The sequence below is a fragment of the Colletotrichum fioriniae genome, assembly GCF_027942845.1.
Source record: "Colletotrichum fioriniae strain IMI 355084 chromosome Unknown scaffold_7, whole genome shotgun sequence".
Taxonomy (NCBI): domain Eukaryota; kingdom Fungi; phylum Ascomycota; class Sordariomycetes; order Glomerellales; family Glomerellaceae; genus Colletotrichum; species Colletotrichum fioriniae.
The window spans coordinates 2,081,290-2,100,626 of NW_027076843.1; the positions used below are offsets into that span (position 1 = coordinate 2,081,290).

General features: G+C 52.0%; 2 protein-coding genes across 2 annotated transcripts; both read left to right on the top strand.

Moving 5' to 3' along the window:
• Positions 1 to 3,101: 3,101 nt before the first annotated feature.
• N0V96_006735 (uncharacterized protein) lies at positions 3,102 to 6,303 on the top strand (the record flags this gene model as incomplete). The annotated part of the gene is made up of 3 exons (XM_065757812.1): positions 3,102 to 3,396; positions 3,456 to 5,245; positions 5,302 to 6,303. 3 exons carry the CDS (start codon positions 3,102 to 3,104, stop codon positions 6,301 to 6,303), a joined length of 3,087 nt encoding a protein of 1,028 aa, XP_065613729.1.
• A 3,162-nt stretch (positions 6,304 to 9,465) lies between these two features.
• N0V96_006736 (uncharacterized protein) lies at positions 9,466 to 10,385 on the top strand (the record flags this gene model as incomplete). The annotated part of the gene is made up of 2 exons (XM_053198841.1): positions 9,466 to 9,594; positions 9,654 to 10,385. The coding sequence occupies 2 exons, from the start codon at positions 9,466 to 9,468 to the stop codon at positions 10,383 to 10,385; spliced, it is 861 nt and encodes a 286-aa protein (XP_053043673.1).
• Positions 10,386 to 19,337: the final 8,952 nt, after the last annotated feature.

Sequence of the window (19,337 nt, forward strand, 5' to 3'; positions counted from 1 at the left end):
GATTGGCGCTACAGCTGTCCAATATTGGCAAGTCACCCCCTATGATACGGCGGCTGCTGGTAGGAGTCGTCTAGACGGTAGGTCGGCACCAGTTCCAGTAAGGTAGCGGTAGCAGTGTTAGCCCGTATCAATATCAGCAATGGAAGCGAGTGAACAGGAGGACGGTCACGAGAGAGGAAAAAAAGAGTGGACGGTTGATGAAGGCATCCAATGTGCGAGGCAAGAGCCCCTGGGCAATCGCACCTTCCGTCCTGGCTGCCCAGGATAAAGTAAGTAAATGGTCCGTACCTTAGGTAGTTACGTACCTTGCTAAGATACCCAGTCGCCAACCAGTGGGATAGCCTGGGCTGCCAATGAGGTGCCAAGGACTTGGGACGTGGAGGGACGCGAATCTGATTTTCTGCGGTCTCGGCACCAAGCCAAGCAAACCACGCTTGCGCCGGTGAGCCAGTCGTCTGTTGTGGGTTAGTGGGGAAGAGTCTTGACATCTGTACGTGAGCGAAAACGTGCTTTTCTGATTGTCACTGATTTCTCCCAATCTCGTCGTACTTGTCGCCCATGTTCCGTACCTTCCATTATACAGTATACGGAGTACCTACGTATCCGTAAGGTAAGGAACACTTACAGTTCTTCATGACAAAGTACCCCAGCCCCGGCTCCAGACAGAACGTAACGCCAGGGGATGGGCTTGAACGTGTTTCCGAGCGGTCATCACAAACTGGTAGAGCACATGGCCTTGCAGAGCTTTCTCCTGGCCCTGCGTGCCCTGGAAGCCGCTCATTGCGCCATCTCGTCCACCTCGTCTTGAGGCCCTCCCGTCGCTGATTCAATGTCAAAGGTGGGCCGCTCTTCTGCTTCGGGACACCGAGCCATGCCACTAACGCTGCTCTGGGCCCGGCGCTGCAACCCTTCTACGGCTACTCAGGGCCGCTACGGCCCTCCCACAATAATGCCAACAGGGACCTGGCCGGTTACGATTTGTAGCCTGGGGCCGGAGGCGCCGTCGAGTCTAGGCGGCTCAAATTTTTCGACGGATATGCGGGTTCAGATTATCATTTACGGAGGAACCAGTGGACCTTGAATCAAGCACACGCTTAGGTTCGGAGCGCGGACAATGGAGTTTTGGCGCCGACATGTTCCACCAAGGGATCCAGCATGCTCCGCGACAACCTCTCCGGGCCTTTATCATCTTGTGTACCGTGTAGGAAGTTGCCCGTATGGGACTGTCCGCCGTTACGGTCTGCGGCCAGCTGCTACTGCGGGGTTTTTTTTTTTTTACTTCTTATCATGTATCTGTACCCCCCTCGTCGTTGAAATCTCCGTCATAAGTCGTCCAATCGTCAGATGTCATTTATTATCTTACGCCTGATACCCCTCATCTCACGATCGAGCCGCTATCTTGGTCAGATCGCCAGTGTCTCGCGCTTCAATCAAATAATCCGCAGGTGCTCAGCATTGTGAACTAGGCAGTGCGTATCCTAATTAATGTCAGCGACGTATTGTGTATCGCGGAGGAACGTCCCCGTGCTTCACGGAGAAAATCGGCTTTTGCAAATAAAGGGACTGACCTTGGCCACATAAGGCCCCAAGTCACCCTCAAGGTTGACCTACCTATGCCCCAAGAAACATGGGCATCGGCCTGTCATGAGGCACAAGGCATAGCTTAACCATATAGGTACCCAAGCAAGTCGCCAACTCGTCCTACCCTTTGAACACTTTCCAATTGCGCAGTTAAAGCGTGCTTGGTTTGGGCTTGGAAATCAGTTGTACAAAAAGGGAAGTGACGAACGGTTTCCAAACGTATTTCTCTAATGCTTATAGCTGAGAAAGCAATATTGATGCAGGTTGAAAGTACAGCCGACTCGGAACATCATTGTCTTCAGCAGGTGGACAAAGGACTTATGCCGATTCGCTGCATTTGTCCAAGGTCGTTGGAAAGTCATCTAGCTCTAGATAGATGCTCACCGGATCTTTGCCGGCCTGTTACTGCCCATTCCCAAGAATGGTAAAAAAAAGTTTACCACACCCCTTCATCACTCAACTCTAGACATATCTTGGTCCAAACAATGAGGGCCTCTATGCGGTGCGGGATTACTTTCCAAACCGTCAATTCGATCCTTAAGTCACAAAGAAATGTCTCATCGACTGGATCTCCGGAGGAAGGTTTGTCAGTCTCATGTTTTCTCTCCGTGATGGTAGGAGCTGGATGCCCCCAAATCAGATTAACTTCATCCAGGTGGCAAGCGCTTCTGTTTCGGGAAGTTTACCATGTGTAAGCCACACCATGTGGGGTATCGACATGGTGGAAGGAGACAACTAAGCCGTGTTACAATCAGCCATGCTGCGGGGGATGATCAAGGTTTCAACTCCCTATCCGTACTTCGGTATCTCATTCTTTTTTTCTTCACTACTCACAAAACCAGTTAGAACAAATCCCTTTGGATGGAAGAATCATTGATATTTGAAACACTCATGTTATTCTGCTGCTTATTGTTTCCGAGTGGGTGAACCAAAGAGCATGAAACCTCCTTCAGCGTTCACAATGAAGACAGCAGGACCGTTCATTGCTAAAGAATCGCAAGAACACGGGCAAGCACCAGCACAGCACAGGCTTCCGCACTGACGCTTAAGGGTGACCCAAGCTCCAGCTAGCATGTGAGAATCCTGAAAACGGCTGGTAGCGATAAGAGAAATGCACGTGCCATACCCCAGTGCCAACGCCCGATAATCACCCAGTCTCCCAGACCACCGGCCCTGTCTTGAGGTGATCAACCGCGATCCATCCTGCGAACGACATCCTGGTCTTCTGTCGATGGACATCCGATTTTCTAACCCAAGCTCTCGACAACTTTGGAACTCATCCACAGCGTACAGCAACTTATTAACGATACATGCATTAGAAAATAATTTGTTGTCCTTCCGACTCTCCGCATAGCTTGATCCACGTTTGCCTGACCGTCCTCCGGTTCGTAGGGACCTGGGGCTCTGACGCAACCTCCGTCGCCGCAGCAGCACCACTCTGTTCTCGCAAGTATACGACGCGCTGGCCGACAACAATAACACATAGCCGAGCTCCTCAACGAATCGAACCGACTTTCATCATGACACGCACGTCGAATCCACCAATCCTCTCGCAGCTCCAGAGCGCAAGGAGCTATACCGAACAGACGAGCGCTCTGCGGGCTCTCAAGAACGATGTTGTCGGGCACGCACAGAAGAAGGAGATATGGGCTGAGCTAGGCGCACTGGAACCCATCGTCAAGATACTCAATGCTTCTCGGTCTCCGGCCAAGGTCAACGGCAAAGATACCCGCCCGAGCTCCAACTCTCGGTGGTTGAACGAGGAAGAAACAGTGAGGCTTCAGGCTCTACAATTGTTGGCAAGCTTTGCCAATGGTAGGACTCACTCTCTCCAGCTTTTTGGTCACTTCTCAAACTAACTTTGGCATCTCCAGGGGGCACTGCTTTCGTCGAGCCACTCCTAGCTGCGAGCGCGCTGCCAGCCGTGTTGGACAATGTGTGTCCAACTACAAACGCTCCTTTGCTCGTCACTACGGCACTACGCGTCCTCCTCAACATCATCGAAGCTTCCACTTTGTCAACTACGAGTTCGCCAATAGACATGCAAGCGTTAGCAGAGGCCATCTTCGCATCCGAACATATCGATTCTTTCAATAGCATACTTTCCAGCACCGCAACCGCGTCCGAGCAACAAATTCAAGTACCTTTAGTGGCGAGAATTATAAGCCATTTGTGTCGAGATGAGAAGCACCAACTGGCCATGGCAAATCAAGGAGTCATTGACTCTCTCGCAACTCGGTTGGCAAGCATTGCAGTTGCTGAAGGACATGTTATTCCCTACGCCGAAGTGTTCGGTCGGGTGGATCGGATGTCGGACTTCATTCCGGAACCAGCACCGTCTAGCTCAGCTTTGGCTTCGATCTTGGAGGCATTGACTGTCATCATCTCGGACTCTCGCTTCAGGGCCTGCATGTTGTTATGCTCGCCGGCTATCATGGCCATCTTCCCTGCTCTGAAATTCAACCCGTCCAAGGAAGTCCGAGCGCCTTGGAACTCCCTAGAGGTTAGCGGTCTCGGATACGCGCGCCAGCAGAACCTCAGCGCTCTGGACTATCTACTACCCGCAATCCCTATACATCAAGGCCGGATCCCTGGTTCGCAGCAGTCACACTTTCCTGCTCTGGGTTCGTCGGAGGCGCGGGAGCGGGCTCGTTCGGCCGCAAGCAAATACAGCTCTACGGCTTCCGTTTGGGAGACTTCCCGGTTCGAGTTGTTCGGAAACGAGACAGAGCCGGAAGAAGAACAGGAGACTCCTCTGATACCGTGGCTGATACTCTTGGTCAGATCGCGACAGGGTCTGGATCGGCTGATGGCTGCCAATCTCCTCACTTCACTTTTTAGGTCTGGGTTTGGCAGCAAGTATCTGAGAGAGACCAGCCTCTGCCTTCTAGTTGTTCCTGTCCTTATGGAGATGCTCGAACACCTTCAGGCAGCACCGCCAGTGGTGAAGTCTCCCCTGGTTGATGCAGACGCGGCGCTCAAATGGACGATACTGGAGCGCACGCCAGCCATCCTTGCCCGAATAATCACAGACAGCGAGCCGCTTCAAAAGGCTGCTTTTGACTGCGGTGCCGTCAAATGTTTCAGCAAGCTCCTCAAAGACGCATATGAGCCAATTCCACCATCGGCTTACGCTAAGGTATGGTCACCACAGGCCGACACTACGATGGAGACCGAAAGCACCCCTCCTTCTCGCGCTCTGGGATCAGAAGGACAACCGCCGCTCCTAGCTCACAGGGTGCGGATGCGAGAAAGTGCACTCAAGGCGATAGGGGCTCTGGCGGCCGGCAAGGACGAATATCGTAAGGCTTTCGTTGTGGAGGACGTCGTTGCTCACATTGTGCAATCATTATCACCCACGCCCGGCAAGCCGTCAAATCCCAAGGATCGCAGCAAACCAAATGAACCAGATGGGCCAATCCGTGACGGATCCGCGTCTGACCACAATTCTGGTTATGGTAGTAACCCGCTGTCGGTCTTGATCGCGGGCTGCCACGCTGTGAGAATGCTGTCTCGGTCAGTGAGTATCCTCAGGACATCTCTGGTTGACTATGCTGTGGCCGTGCCTCTATTCCGGTTCCTCAGGCACCCTGACGTGGATGTCCAAGTTGCTGCCACTGCTGCGATTTGCAACTTGGTCACCGAAGTCAGCCCCATGAGAGAGGTAAGTGCAACCCCTGAATTCGCCTCTGTAAATGTGAACTATGCTAACCATCTCAGCTCCTGGCCGACCGGGGTGTGATGAAAATACTGTGTGAGCATGCGCATTCTCTCAATGCGGCACTGCGTCTTAACGCTCTCTGGGCACTGAAGCATTTCGTACATGCGGTTGACACCGAAACCAAGAGGCATTGTCTGGAAGAGCTTGAGTCTGGATGGCTTGTGCAGCTTATTTGTGACGATACTGAAGACGATGCTCTGTTCCTTGCTAGGTCTAAGCTGGACAAGCAGAATGCCGTTGACACTGGAGACGATTTGGATGGCGATGTCGAGATGGATCAGGCTGATCCGTTATCCAAATCGTGGTTGGGTTCACAGGACGCAGAAGGCAAACGATCGGTCAAGTTACGTCAAACCGAGGCAAAATTGGCAGCTCTTCGCGAGGCCGAAATCAATCCTTTGCGGAAAGCCCGTAATGACGACCTTGCCATTCAGGAGCAGGGCCTCGACTTCATAAGGAATTTGATCGGGGCAGGTGCATCTGGACCACAACCTGATGCGTCAAGCGATACCACGGAGATGATTGAGTACCTTTTCAACGAGTTGGGGCAGGACAGATTTTTTGATATCCTAGCCAGGAAGCTCCAGGCCAAGGTACTTCATCCAACGTCAAGACGGTCCACGGGTTCAGGACGAGAGGCTCGAGTCCTCTACCCTCAGGCCAAGATCATCGAGGCCGTTGTGTTCATCCTCGTTCACATGGCGGCGAGCATTCCGCGCCATCGACAACTGGTTATTGCACAAACAGACTTGCTCAAGCTGTTGGCAAATCACTTCAATAGCAAGGACAAAGAAGTCCGGGTTGCCCTTTGTCACTTGATCAGCAACCTCACGTGGCAGGACGACGACAATGATGCACGGGGATGCGCCCAGAGGGCGTACGAGCTGAAGAAGCTGGGCTTTCTCACCAAACTTGAGGGATTAGAAGACGACAGCGAATTAGACGTGCGAGAACGGGCCAAGAGTGCAGTGTGGCAGATGAAGCAGCCTGGCACATACTAGTATGATAAGGGGTCTCGCTGGGAATATCAGACGTTGTACCGGTTACTAGTCATGCATGAGCGTCAACAGAGGTCGATAAGGCTACGGTAGCGGACTTTGAGTCAATAGACGGAGAGGTAGGTGAAAGCACAGCGGTGTGCCGAGGTGATGGTAGTAGCGGATGCAACGTCAAGACAATTGTTTTGGAATGGCTGGGTTCGCATGCATGTACGATATAGATGTACATGGGGTTTAACGTAGCGTTACTGTACACGGTGAAAGAGTACATGATAAATGACGGAAAGGCATGTGTCGGCATTGGCAGTCAGGACTTTCAAATAGTTCGATGCTGAGGATCGATGTGTGTGAAGATATACATTGAGCTCCTATATCACTTGCGCGCGGGCCTCGTGTACCTCACCAGGCGCCAAAAGGTGGCTTGCGTCCTTACTTAAGTATCGCTGATAAGTACACTCAATGTTTTGCTTAAAATTAAAGAAGAACTGAGGGCGAAAAAAAGGAAGAAGAAAGGAGTTCATTCCCCTAGGGGGCTACATCTCTTAGTGCACTTGCTGTGAATTGAACTCGGGAACCCGTGAGCCTATCGTCGAGTAGGCTGTGGGCGTACTTGATTGCTGACCTGTTAACCATTTCCCTCACCCAGCCCAATTTGACCTGACCCCTGGACCTGGAAGGGCGCCTGCTGGTTGGTAGCGGGAATGGGATTGAGGGTGTATATGAGGGCTTTTGGTTGTGTGTTTTCTATAGACTGGATGAATGAACGGACTGGGTGCCTCTGGTCATGTGCTGCGGACGGAGCTGGGGGCTTTCTTTTGCCGGTACTGCAAGGTTCTTGGATTTCTTATATCTGGATTCCCTTGGCATCAATATTGAAAAAATCACATTATTCTACGATGAAAGGTATTCGTCTGGCGCTTCGGAACCGGCGGGTGGGATGTGAGGGTTCGTCTCTCATGTGGTCTGATCATCACATACTCTCTGATCACGAGGTCGAGAAGGATCTGGAGAATGGAGAGAGAAAACAGAGTTGGGGCCGCGGGAGGGATCCACCATTGTGCAGGGAAGCCGAAGACGGGTCACGATCGACAGCAGGGTCGTTAAGTGCGGGACAGGGGTAAATATGTGGTGCAAGAGAAAGAGACAGAGAGAGAGGGTGAGTGTGTAAGTGGTATGAAGCAGTCAGATGTATCATATGCCGCGACAAGATTATTGTTTTTCTTTGCAGCCCGCGCATCGAGGAATAACTAAGTAGGTATGTGATGGCACTACTGGCTGGTACCCTGCGACGAATCAAGGCCTGGAGGGAACCGAATGAGCGGGCTAGTCTTCGGTTCACTGAGACAGGATCGCGATATAATACTTTGCTCCAAGTCCGCGACAGCGTGGGATAGCTCCACGTTTCGAAATGATGACATGAGACTATACATCTTGACAGAAGCTCTGTGCTTTACAACATGACCTCTCACACGGCTGAGGTCTGGAGGGTGCGACTACGCGAGGCAATGGTTGGTTATACGGGCAATGCAACCGTGTAGAGTTTATTCCTCCAAAGGAAACACCGGCACTCCATCTGTAAGAAAATAAGTTCAATGAGGGGGAGCGCTTATTCTCGCCTGATGTAGGTAGGCAGGTATGTAGATCTAGGACCTCAGGCCAATTGACGGGCTCGCCGGTGTGATGTGATGCGTTTCTTCCTACCTATGAAGAGGTTTCTCCGTTTAGTCATCGGGACGGGGTGCAGTCGTGGGATTTTCCCGATGGTTCCGAGCGTCTGCCGGTTGGACTCCGGCCGGGGGCCCCGGAGCGCGAGGTCCTTTGGCTCCCATATATCAGGTGAGGTGATATTCCAGGGAATTGAAAACCAAGTGCCAGAGGCCATTACGTCAATACACTCGTTCCTCATTTGATCTCGAATCACTCCTGTCTCCATCCAATGCCGCAACCATGTGGGAGGTGAGCGTTTGCAAGGATTTGGTTGTTATTGATTCCAGGTGGGGAACGGCGAACGACGAACGGGGCGTCTGTGCATGCCGGCATTTGCTTCTTTGCCAGTCTCTAGATCCCAGCAATGCTCTGATCCATGGAACTTCATTCAATCGTCCTGTAGCACGGCTTAAGCAGAACGATACACGTCAGCTAAATTGATAACGAATCAACAGTGCATTCGCAGCTCAGAAATGTTGACGTTGTGGTGTCGTATGTGGCTTATGGTCAACGAAGGCTGACACTTTTTCCATGTGTTGGGTGACAGCTGGCCATCGACGAAGTGTATGGTATACTTGCTTGGTCTAGAACCCCGAAAGCCTTTGACTCCGTGAGACTTCTCCTCAGGTACACTTCTGAGTACGGACATATGCTGTGACACATTTCGGTGTAAGCGGCTCCGGCGCTCACATAACCTCAACACATTCTGACTCCACACTCGGCCCATCCTTCCCCACAGCAAACCACGTCGTTGCCTCTCCTCCTAGGTCAGGGAGGCAAGCAACACAGTACATAGAAGGGAAAACAAATCGACTACCTACTAGTCTCATCAAGTACCGGGGTGTTTCCCGGCAGCCCTGGGAGCGGACCTCTCGACTGCCACTTCCTTGGCGCATGCAGTTACATCCTGACTCAACCTTGCTTCGACTTGGCTGACTTCAAGACCAGGTCTCCTGACCGGAAGACTTTGTTGTTTCGAAGATGTTTCCTGCGATTCCCGACATCGACGGAACCTTCCATTGTTCAGTCACTGTGACTATCCCGCCCGTCCCATCCGACCTTGTCCATCACTGTTCGTTGGCCGGGAGGGAAGTATGGGTCCCTCCGGCATCTGAGCTGCAAGTCTTTCACATCGCCAAGGTCCACTTGTCGGCGGGCTCGGACTTGGAGGTAGCATCAATCACACAGCGTTGAAGCCGTGAGTTCGCATCATGGAACCGTCGAGTGGCATCTTGCTATCAACTTTCTGGGGAGTGGTAGTTGGGAATAGGAGTATAAGACATCCCTTTCGTCTCTTTTAACAACCCCTTTTCGATCACAGGCATCAAGCTCCCAAAATCTATTAACAGGCTTCCCCAGCTTGGATAACATCAAATTAACTACAATACCTCAATTTGCAAAAGGATTCTTTGCCAAACACCTATCAATACCAACTTCCGATCATAGCAAAACGCCGCCATGGGTTTGATCCTGCAGCGAGTCAACGAGGCACTTGACATCAATCCCACCCCCGGGATTGAGGAGCAACTAAGTGTCAACGGCTCCAACTGGCTGTGGACTTGTGTAGCCATCTACTCTGTCTTCTTCGTACGTACTCCTTACTGAACTTCTCCTGTGTTGTCTTCCTTTGCTGACCTTCATCACAGCTCGGCGTCTTCGCCCTCTCATGGAAACCTAGAGGCAACGAAAAGGTCTTCCACTACCTCCTGAGCATCGCCCTCCTAGTCGGCGCCATCACGTACTTCTCCAACGCCTCAAACCTCGGCTGGTCCATTGTGACCCAGGGCACGATCTCACGCTCAGGTGCCCCGCGACAAATCTTCTTTAACAAGTACATCAACTGGGTCGTCGCCTTCCCCATCGTCAATATCCTCCTGGGCCTCGTCGCCAACTCGTCCTGGGCCACCATCGTCTGGCACGTCTTTCTCTCCTGGGTCTGGGTCATCAGCTACCTCGTCTCGGCCTACACCCCGTCCGTCTACAAGTGGGGCTTCTTCGTCTTCGGCACCGTCGCCTACCTCGTCATGGCGGCGTCGACGTTCGCCGAGGGTAGTGTCGGGGCGAAGCGCGTGGGCACTCAAGGAGACTACTGGATCCTCGCCGGGTATTTCAACCTCCTCTGGCTTCTGTACCCGATTGCATTTGGTGTCTCTGAGGGTGGTAACACCATCGGTGTCACCCCTCACTTCATCTTCTTTGGTGTTCTGGACGTTCTCATGGTTCCCTGCGGCGCCGTCCTCTTCCTGCTGCTGTCCAGGAAGTGGGACTATAACGCCTTGAACCTCTACTTCACGCAATACGGCCGCGTTCCCCAGGGCGGACACTTCCCTGAGAAGTCGGCGGCTCCTGCCCCTGCTCCTGCTCCAGCTGCTGTCTGAGGTGCTCTCAAGCTTTGGAAACACACTATCTGGTGTCGGTTGATTGAAGTCTTCATCTCGGGAGACAGTTGATCAACAATTCGGATATGACAGACAACCTTGGCTTGACGCCATCCTGTTCTCAGCCTTGTACAGGCAATCAATGAGAGAAAGAAAGAGAAAATGGACCACAATCGTTTACACAAAAGCGCCGAAGGGATGCCCCCTCACATGAGAAACGCATGGGATCCGGATGGCGTACGGACAGGAAATACCCACATTCGTTTGAATCTTTTGACTGAGTTCAATCTGGCTGAGAGATGTTGATAATGTGTAATGGGGTAATCAGTTTGAACGAAACTTATAAGCTGCAAGTAATAGATCATTCTTTGAAATTGTGGCGTGGTTTTGAGGCAGTTCTTCCACTCTTCTCCTTACAGGCCAGTAAATTCAGTAATTCCGTGCGGAGTATTATTCTTTGAGGAATTCTTTTTAGATGTAATGCCTATTCACGTTCAAATTATGCTCGAGTCTCGTTCTCAGGACAGATTTCCTTGTAGGCATCGTCTCGCCTACAGCAAGTCAAGAAGTATTTGACGGCTGTTTCCGAAATTTCAAGATCTTTGAGGGTCTCTGATAACTCCCATATGCAAAGGCTCCATATGAGGTAATGTATATCCGCCTGAGTAGACATTCTTCGAAGAAGGGATATGGACGAGAACTGAGTTGAACTCCCACAATTAGTACCCCCCCTCGAGATTTCGCTCGTGGCAGAGTACCTTAAGATCTATTCCCATGTCAAGCAAGACTTCAGCTTCTGCTTTCGAACTTACCCGGTCTTTTGTACCAGCAAATACTCTGTTCCTACAGGCAGCTTCCGGGCTAGGTTGAAGAGAGAGGATTCACTTCACCCCAAGATTCTCTCCCAAGGAAGCTGCCGCGCTACTTCACATATGAGGATTATGGAACAAGGGAGACACATCGAGTTCGAGGCTTGGCAAGATAATAAGAGCTTCCGTAAGGAGTCCAAGATGTAATATAACCCCGTACAAATCGTTTGTGACTTTGTGATCCCAGGCCTTCACGATTGAAGAGACTCAGCGTTGTGCGAACTACCGTATGCATAGCTTATTCCACCTCTTGCCTTCTACTTCAAGCGTTTCGTCGGGTCTCCATCGACGGCATCGCTGTTCGTCGCCCTGCTAGCCCAATCATTCCGCCGCTGCCATCGCGGGCTATAAAAACGATGGTCGTCTGTGGCGACTGGGTGTCTTTTACTGAAACTGAACGCCTGTGCGGGCCTTTACCGGGAGTTGCGCCGAGCAATCTCTGTGCATTTGGCGTCCGGATGATTGCCTCTGGTAACCCGATTGCGGGCCTGAAGGATTGCCATGTGAAGCAGTGAACTCAAGCTACAGCCGTAGCCACAACACTCCGTTCACTATAGTCATGATATTCCGGTATGAATAAGATATCCACAAGAAGGGGACGAGACTAATTCTTTGACAACTGTGATTCGACTCCATAGAGGTATGTGAAAGAGAGACGGATGGACGAGAAGAAGAATGTAACGGATAGCCGCTCGCCTTCCTATCCACGAACGCCTAGGACTCCAAAGCTCGCTCGGCACTGATTGATGAAGTATCTAGAAACAAATCTTGTCAGGGGAGCTTCGACCTTGCTTCGAGCGAGGATCTAGTCTCTATCTGTTGAGGCCTCGATAAATATTGACCAGCTAAGAGCCGGGTGAATTTTTGCGGTCAGGCCCATGATAAAGCCGACATTGCTCACGAGTCGCCATCGTCGAACATTTGTCTGGCTCATGTATCCGGATGAAGAAGAGACGATGAGTCGCCATATAGTCTTACGTGCCAGGACTAAACTGGAATAGATACGACAACGCCGGGAATGCCTTTGTGTCCACTCATTCTCTCCATCCTAGGCAGGATCCCGCAGTCCATCATCGTCATCAGGTGAACTCATTCACAGGCAGCCATCACATCAAATCGCTTCATCCTTAATCAAGTATATCAAGACAAGAAAGCAACTGTCCACCACATGACTTTCGGCGTCCTCGGATACCAGGTCTCGTCCGGCCAACCGTATCCGCAATACAAGACATACATGAACTCATCCCCCCCTCCAAGACTATTCGCCCCAGGAAAAAAAGCAACCATCACGAACCGCACCTCACAAAAGGGCGGGACTGCCCGCCGCCTGCGCCCGCGCCCGCAAACAACATAAAAACGAACTTGTTCCATCATCGCGTCAGGAATGTAAAAAGCAAACAAATCAATACCCCTTCCCCAGTCGCCCAGTCCAATCCAGGCCCCTCGGACTTTTCAAAATTCCCCACGTGGCAAAACCATCGTCCTCTAAGCGAGGGTCGTTCGTGGTCCTCTTTCGCATCGTGCCATCTCACCGGTGCCCGCTGCAGGGAGGGAATTCGACGAGATAGACATTCCAATCAATTTCCGACCTTGTTTTACTTCCAATCCCATCCCATCACAGACTACAGGTAAAACTTCAAGGCGGATCTCACAGCTATGCCGGGCACACTTCTGGACAACCTTTCTTTCCCAGTCCCTAAGGTCTCTCCGGGTACACCATCTTCCTCTCGGTTACGTCTCGTTATCGTGTGGCTAAAAGGTTACTTCAACCTCCTTACTCGGACCCCATGTCAAAGCGTCACGTCACCATTAATCACCGACCAGAAGACTTTTGAGGGGGGGAAGAAAGGGTCTCATGCGCTGGCGTCGTACAGCAAGCACGGTAAAGCCCATGAGATATGTAGTGTGCCTCTCTTCACCCCAATTTCACCCTATACGTCACTATATTTCCCCCAACAATTGTTTGACGGCGAGTAAGTCTTCTTCAACGTGAGTGAAAAGAGAGTTGGTGACAACCATGGCAGAACAAGATCGAGCTGAGGCATTTCCCCGAGCCCCGTTCATAGACTCCAACATTGGTCATTTCTTAGTCGGAAATGTTACCAAGGTTTTGAAGAAACTCTCTCCCACTTCCCCTTCCCCCCCTCGTCTGTACCAATAAACTACAAAGAAGGTTTTTTGCTCCCTCCAAAGAATCAGTCTTGAGACGATTCCCGACGGGTAAGAAGAAAGACGTAGTTGAAACTACCCGAATGGGGGAACCAAAAAAAAAAAGAACGGGTCAACAAGGTTAACCTTCCCTCGCCTCTTCGCGCTCAAGAGGTTCGACCGACGTCTTGGACTTGTTCCCATCCCAAATACAGGCAAGAACCTAGCTACAGTGATCCCAAACAGCCAACAACCTTTGCAGAGCCGCTGATGGGCCCTACCTTTCTTACCGATCAAGTGGGATACCGTGTACAAGGCAAAACTCACATTGCGCCGAATTTTGCCCAAGCAGCACGCGAGAACGAACCAAAGGTAGGGGATGGATGGATGTATGGATGGATGATGATGCTACCTCGACCGCACCTCGGTACATAGTATCTAGTATCTAGTATCACAAGAGCGATCTCGGACGGTCGGGAGAGCGAATTCTCTAGGCAGTCACTGCTTCCCCCTCCACCTTCTCACTCACTGCCCAGCCCTCTCCTTGCTGTGCAGTTGAGTGAAACATGATGCCGCCTTTACTTGTATGCCATGACCCGCGGGAGGGGGGCAAGAAAACCGACTGATTCCAAGACATGAACAGATTGGAACGACCTTTGATTTGAAAAGGAGAGAGAGGAAAACAACCAAGGCTACCTGGAGTGATGGTTCAGGCAAGTAAAGGAGGCTGAAGCATATACAAGCCATGTAGTTTCTTGGGGCGGCGGCTTTCTTGCTCCTTTCAGTATCATGGTTCACGATTTCTTGGGTCCTGGGTTCACAGCTTTTTAAAAAAAAAAACTAAAAAAATAAATAAAAAAAAACTCAGCGCCGAGTTAGCGCCGGTGTCATATTCAAGTCAGGCGTCGCGCGAGACAGAAGGAGAGATGTTTCTGGTTCTTCTGCGGCTTCTCTGCGGCTCTCTGGGTTCTCCTTGTATGGCGCGAGGTAGGTGCCTGTGCTTGTGTGCGTTTCTGGACGCGGGAAAAAGGCAGTACATTCAAGAGAAGCGGAAAGTCAATCGTTAATCGAGAAAGAAGAGACAACCTTGAACCTGTGCGGCCCTTTTGGGGGAGTTTCAAAAAAAGAATTGGTCGAAAGAGAAACGGACGACGCTCGGGAATGAGTCTTGGGGAATCCTTGTTTGGGGAGGCAAACGGGTTCGTGCAGCCAGCCTCCATCGACATGGCACGAGTAGTCTCTCCCACATTCACTGATTTATTTACGTCTCGTTGGGTGCATTCAGCCTCAACTGTGGTGTAGAGGAGGAAGGGGAGACAAGGATTCAAGAAGAAACGGTGAAGACCTGCAACTGCAAGCGCCAAATCTGCGAGGACATATGTATACTATTCTACGCATCCATGATGGGAAAAAAGGACAAGTCCGTCAGCAGCGGTGGGAGAACGTGCACCATGCACTGGAGATTCAGCGAAGTATTGATCTCAAAAGCTGGGACATTGTTTGCTTGCCCTCGCGTGTGGTTTCTCAACCAGGGTGTGGGTGATTTCGCACCATGCTGTGCCACCGTGACAAGACAATCTGAGGCTTCGATGAGGCAGGACAGCCAACCCTACCCATTCCCTTTCCCCCACATGCTGGCAAGAAATACGAAGCTGCAAGATGGTTGGAGCTGGATAGATTGGCAGCAAGAAAGTGTTGACCTAGCCTCCAGGACAAGGTCGTCCGATGCAGACGGGGGAAGGACAGCAGATATCAGATATGAGAGACAACCCGACAGCTTTTTTCAGCCCATGGACTTCGGCAGTGATCCTCCCTCCCCCTCCCTCCTTGAACTTCTTTGTATCTTGTTACACGACGTTGGCCATCTATCTCACTGGCAAATGTTGAAGCCGAGTGAGCGGCTAGAGACGATGGGCAATCGAGATGGCGTTGGCAGGCGATGCGGCGGGGTCAGATTTGGTACGGTCCTAGATACGTAGTGTGCCGTTGCCTTTCTCTGGTAGGTTGTCAAGTACTCAGTCACCACCAGCACAAAAATGGTTATCGAATTGCGTCCGTGGTTTCGTGACTAGCCGAGTCTTCTTCCACGTGTGCCGGTTCTTGCTCACACTGGAGAGGGGAGGAGCCTAGGAAGAGCCTTGGCATTCTATGTGCCTGTTGACCACACGTAGAAGAGTGCCTTGTGTTGCAATGTCGTTGGTACTAACCCCGCTCAGCACAGTATGACAGGCTGACAGGCGTGCCTCGCAGCTTGAACGGGAGAAGCCAGCCTTGCGTTGTCGCCCGAGAGAGAAAATGGGGACCATCTTCATGGAGGAAGGCGTTGTCGGCTGTGCCGCTTGCTGCCTGTCCTTGACTCGCGGTTCGCAAATTACCGTGCAAGTATTCTAGTGTTTGCTGCCCTCAGCTTTGCCAGGATGACGAGTGAAATCAAGGGAACAACACTTGCTGATGTTTGCCACGTAGGGAATTGTTATCGAAATTCCCGAGGCCGTTGGTTTGGCTCCTCCTTCCCGTGGGCGGCGAGATCCCTTTTCCACGGGAGCGTATCCAGTCATGGCGTTGGAAAGGGTTGCGTGGCGTCCCTGTTGGTTACTTTGACAGGTTTGCTCGATTGACGTCTGGGCGGACCGCAGATGTATGGACGCGACCAGAGCGACATATTGCGGCCGGTCAGGTAGGTTAGTCAATATCCGAGGGTTGATGTGAGCACGAACGGGTTTCTGGGGGTTTGAGTTTAGAGGCCACCTGGGCGATACCGAAGCTAGCATGACCGTTGTAACATGATGCAGTAGCTAGTCGCCTGCGAGCTACGTTAGATAACTTTTTCAACAAAAGATATCGCGAGAATTTGGAGTCGATGGCTGTCAAATGATCAATGGACAGACCCTTGTGATTGTCGACGATACAACGTCGAATCACGTTGAACGATTTAGGGTCGGCCGCCGGAAGCGGGCCGGAAAGACTTTGTACAGGTTCCGCGGGAGAATTGTGAATCGGACCATGGAGTGGGTCCAGATTGGCCCTCGCTTAAGTGGAGTGGGAAGGAAGGAGGGTTGCAAGGGAAGAGACGCAGGTACAGTGTCGGCACTGTTCTCTCGACTGGACTGTGGGCGCCCAGTCACGTCGCAGTCTGTCACTTCAATTTATGAGGTGAAGCGTGAGGGCAGAGGAATCTCAGATTGAGCCGGGCCCAAAGGCAGGAAGCAGCATTGGGAGAGGGGAGGTGGGACCATGAGAGGGGTCATGATTGGCCATGAGATGAGGATGACGAGGACTGGGGCAGGCATTGGCAGGTGGGGCCAGATGGATACTTGTAGGGAGACATCAGACACTGGGCCAAGGGTCGAGAAGGCACGGAGGTCAAGGACAAGGGCAGGAGGGAATGAGATGAGTGAGACTGCGTGCTCCGTCAGAGGTTACGTCCAGTTCTTGCACTTGTGCTTAGTCAAGTTAGACTGGCGCGATCCCGCGGGCGGAATCATTGCCCGCTGTTGCAGTGACAGAGTGGCTCAGTGGGCTCTCCAGGCTTTCCCAGACGGGAGGTCGTGCTCGTAGTGGGCTCAGGAAACCCATCGCCCGCAACCCGCCGTCGGCTGTACTCAATACTGTGTACGAATATCCGTAGGGAGGAAAGACGCTCAGGCCGCCGGGTGAGCGACGATTCCCGTACACTAAAGGCGACTCCATTGTGCCAGCCTCAATTTTGAAATGGCCCATCGTCGCCATCCTGGACAGATGGGAAAACAATGGAGATGGCAACGAGATTCCAGGGAGCTTGCAGGCTCGAGCCAACGCAGCCAACAACGACCAACACAGGGCTCCCAAGGCCATGGCCAGCACCCTCTCACCCACTGGAGTCTCTGCCGGGGATCAACGGACCGCTGCTGCCCCAATTTTGGCTTGACCCTCTTCGTCTCTTTTCCCCTTGAGTTCCTCACACTCATTCCCAGAATCTCAGTCAGGGCTTCAGCCAGGTCCAGGTCCAGGTCCAGGTCCAGGGCTGCTTGAACGGCGTTCCTTCCGCACACTCTGATAGGCAGGTCTTCACCCATTCACTCCCTCGCTCCCTCACTCACCCTCTGACTCTCTCACTCATCAGTCACTCTCATCCCCAAGCTTCACTCACCCACTCATCCACTCAAAACTCTCAGGTCCAGGCTCAAGACTCAGACTCACCTCAGACTCAAACTCAGACTCAGACTCTTCAGGTTCTGCTCTGGACTCCAAACGTCGCATATGCGCCTCGCCAATAAGCACACGTCTAACGGATGAAATGTGGACTCGTACTGTTTCTCGTCTCTTTGGGATGGCAGTTACCCGATGCTGTGGATTGCATAACCAACCCAAGACACCTCCTCATTCTCTTTGACCACTCACCTCATCTCACTCAGCTCCCGAAGCTATGGTCCTGGACACGATGGACAAAGCGTACCCCCCAGAGACCCCCCTACCTACTGCGTACTGCGGTATGCTCCTCTTTCCCCATCCATCCTCCCTTCACTCGCCTAGGTTCCGCGTCTATGGCACTGGAAGTGGCAAAGCAATTTAGCCTCCAGGCTTGTCACCTTCACATTTCTTACAGCACTTCGTACGTGCCTGCCACCTGCTTACCTACCCCTCGCTACCACCTTTTTGCACCTCGCGTCGTTGGATGGTACGATGGCTTGGTCTTTGCATTCTCGCCTACCGTTCCGACCAGATTGCTTCCTATTTCTGTGCGGCTCGGACGCTCAAAATACATCTTCCCGAAGACCAAAAAAAAAAAAAAAACAGAGTGCTTGCACAAATGGGAACCTTTCCTTTACACCACATCACGCTACACCACACTACACCGTAACCTCAACCGCTCCCCCCGATACCCGGCATCGTGGGTATCGGGAACATTAATCGTAGGTTTTTGCGGCTGTACCGCAATGCATTTCATTTCAACTTCCTCTTCAAAGCGCCGCCCGGTCAAAGCCCGAGAAAGACGGGATGAATCCGTCATCTCTTGGCAACTCTACCATTCGGTCCCGACGCATCCACTCTGTCCCCGCCCAAGGTCAAGCAAGGTATTCGTCAATCGTGGATACCAGACAATGCCAGCCTCAGAATACCTATGCGTCCCTTGTCCGTACGTTGTTGGTTTTCGTCGCTCATTCGATTCAGCACCTACAGTGCCTAGTTGCCGCTGCCTTTTCCATCGCCAACAGGCTCAAGACTACGGGTATCTCTTGCGGTCTTTAACCCTACTTGAGACACGGACACAAGCGTTTCGCTGTCGGTCGATCGGCCGGCCGGCCTTGGGTTGCAACCGCAGGTCTTGGCAGCAATTGTGCAACACATTGTACACTTTATCCTGAATCTGTACTGATACGGATACGCATGCTTTGGTACGGTCTGCCTTCAGCCCTTCAGTCTATCGTCTGGCCCCCGTTCAGTGACACCGCACAAGTTTACTACTGCCAAGCCTTGGGGGCTTTCTATTCATTCGATGGACGGGATGTGGAAAAGATCAACTCTGGTCATTGCTTCAAATTCCGTTGTCAACGGGTATGGAGTACGTCGAGGATTCAAGTGCTCGACAAGGTTGGAGGCTTGGAGCAACTAACTGCCTGTCGGGCCTGGACATTCATTCCGAATCTTTCGTACGAGCCTGCGAGGGTACGGAGGAGTCGACGCACAGTGTACGAATCTCATATAGTCTGGACTTGGAGACTGGGCTTTATCCACCTGCCCATCCTGCCATCCTCCACAGTCCCCCGTCTGCCCTGACCTTGACCACTCTCAATTCGACCAGACCTCCGCCAATGCCAACAGCATTAAATCTCCTCAGTGGAGCCCATGGGAACTCGGTAGATGCTGATCACTCGGAAAGGTCCTTGGCTAGCGCCTCGACTGATTCAGTCTACCTCGGAAGCCCGATGCTTCCCTTGTATGCTTATTTTTCGTT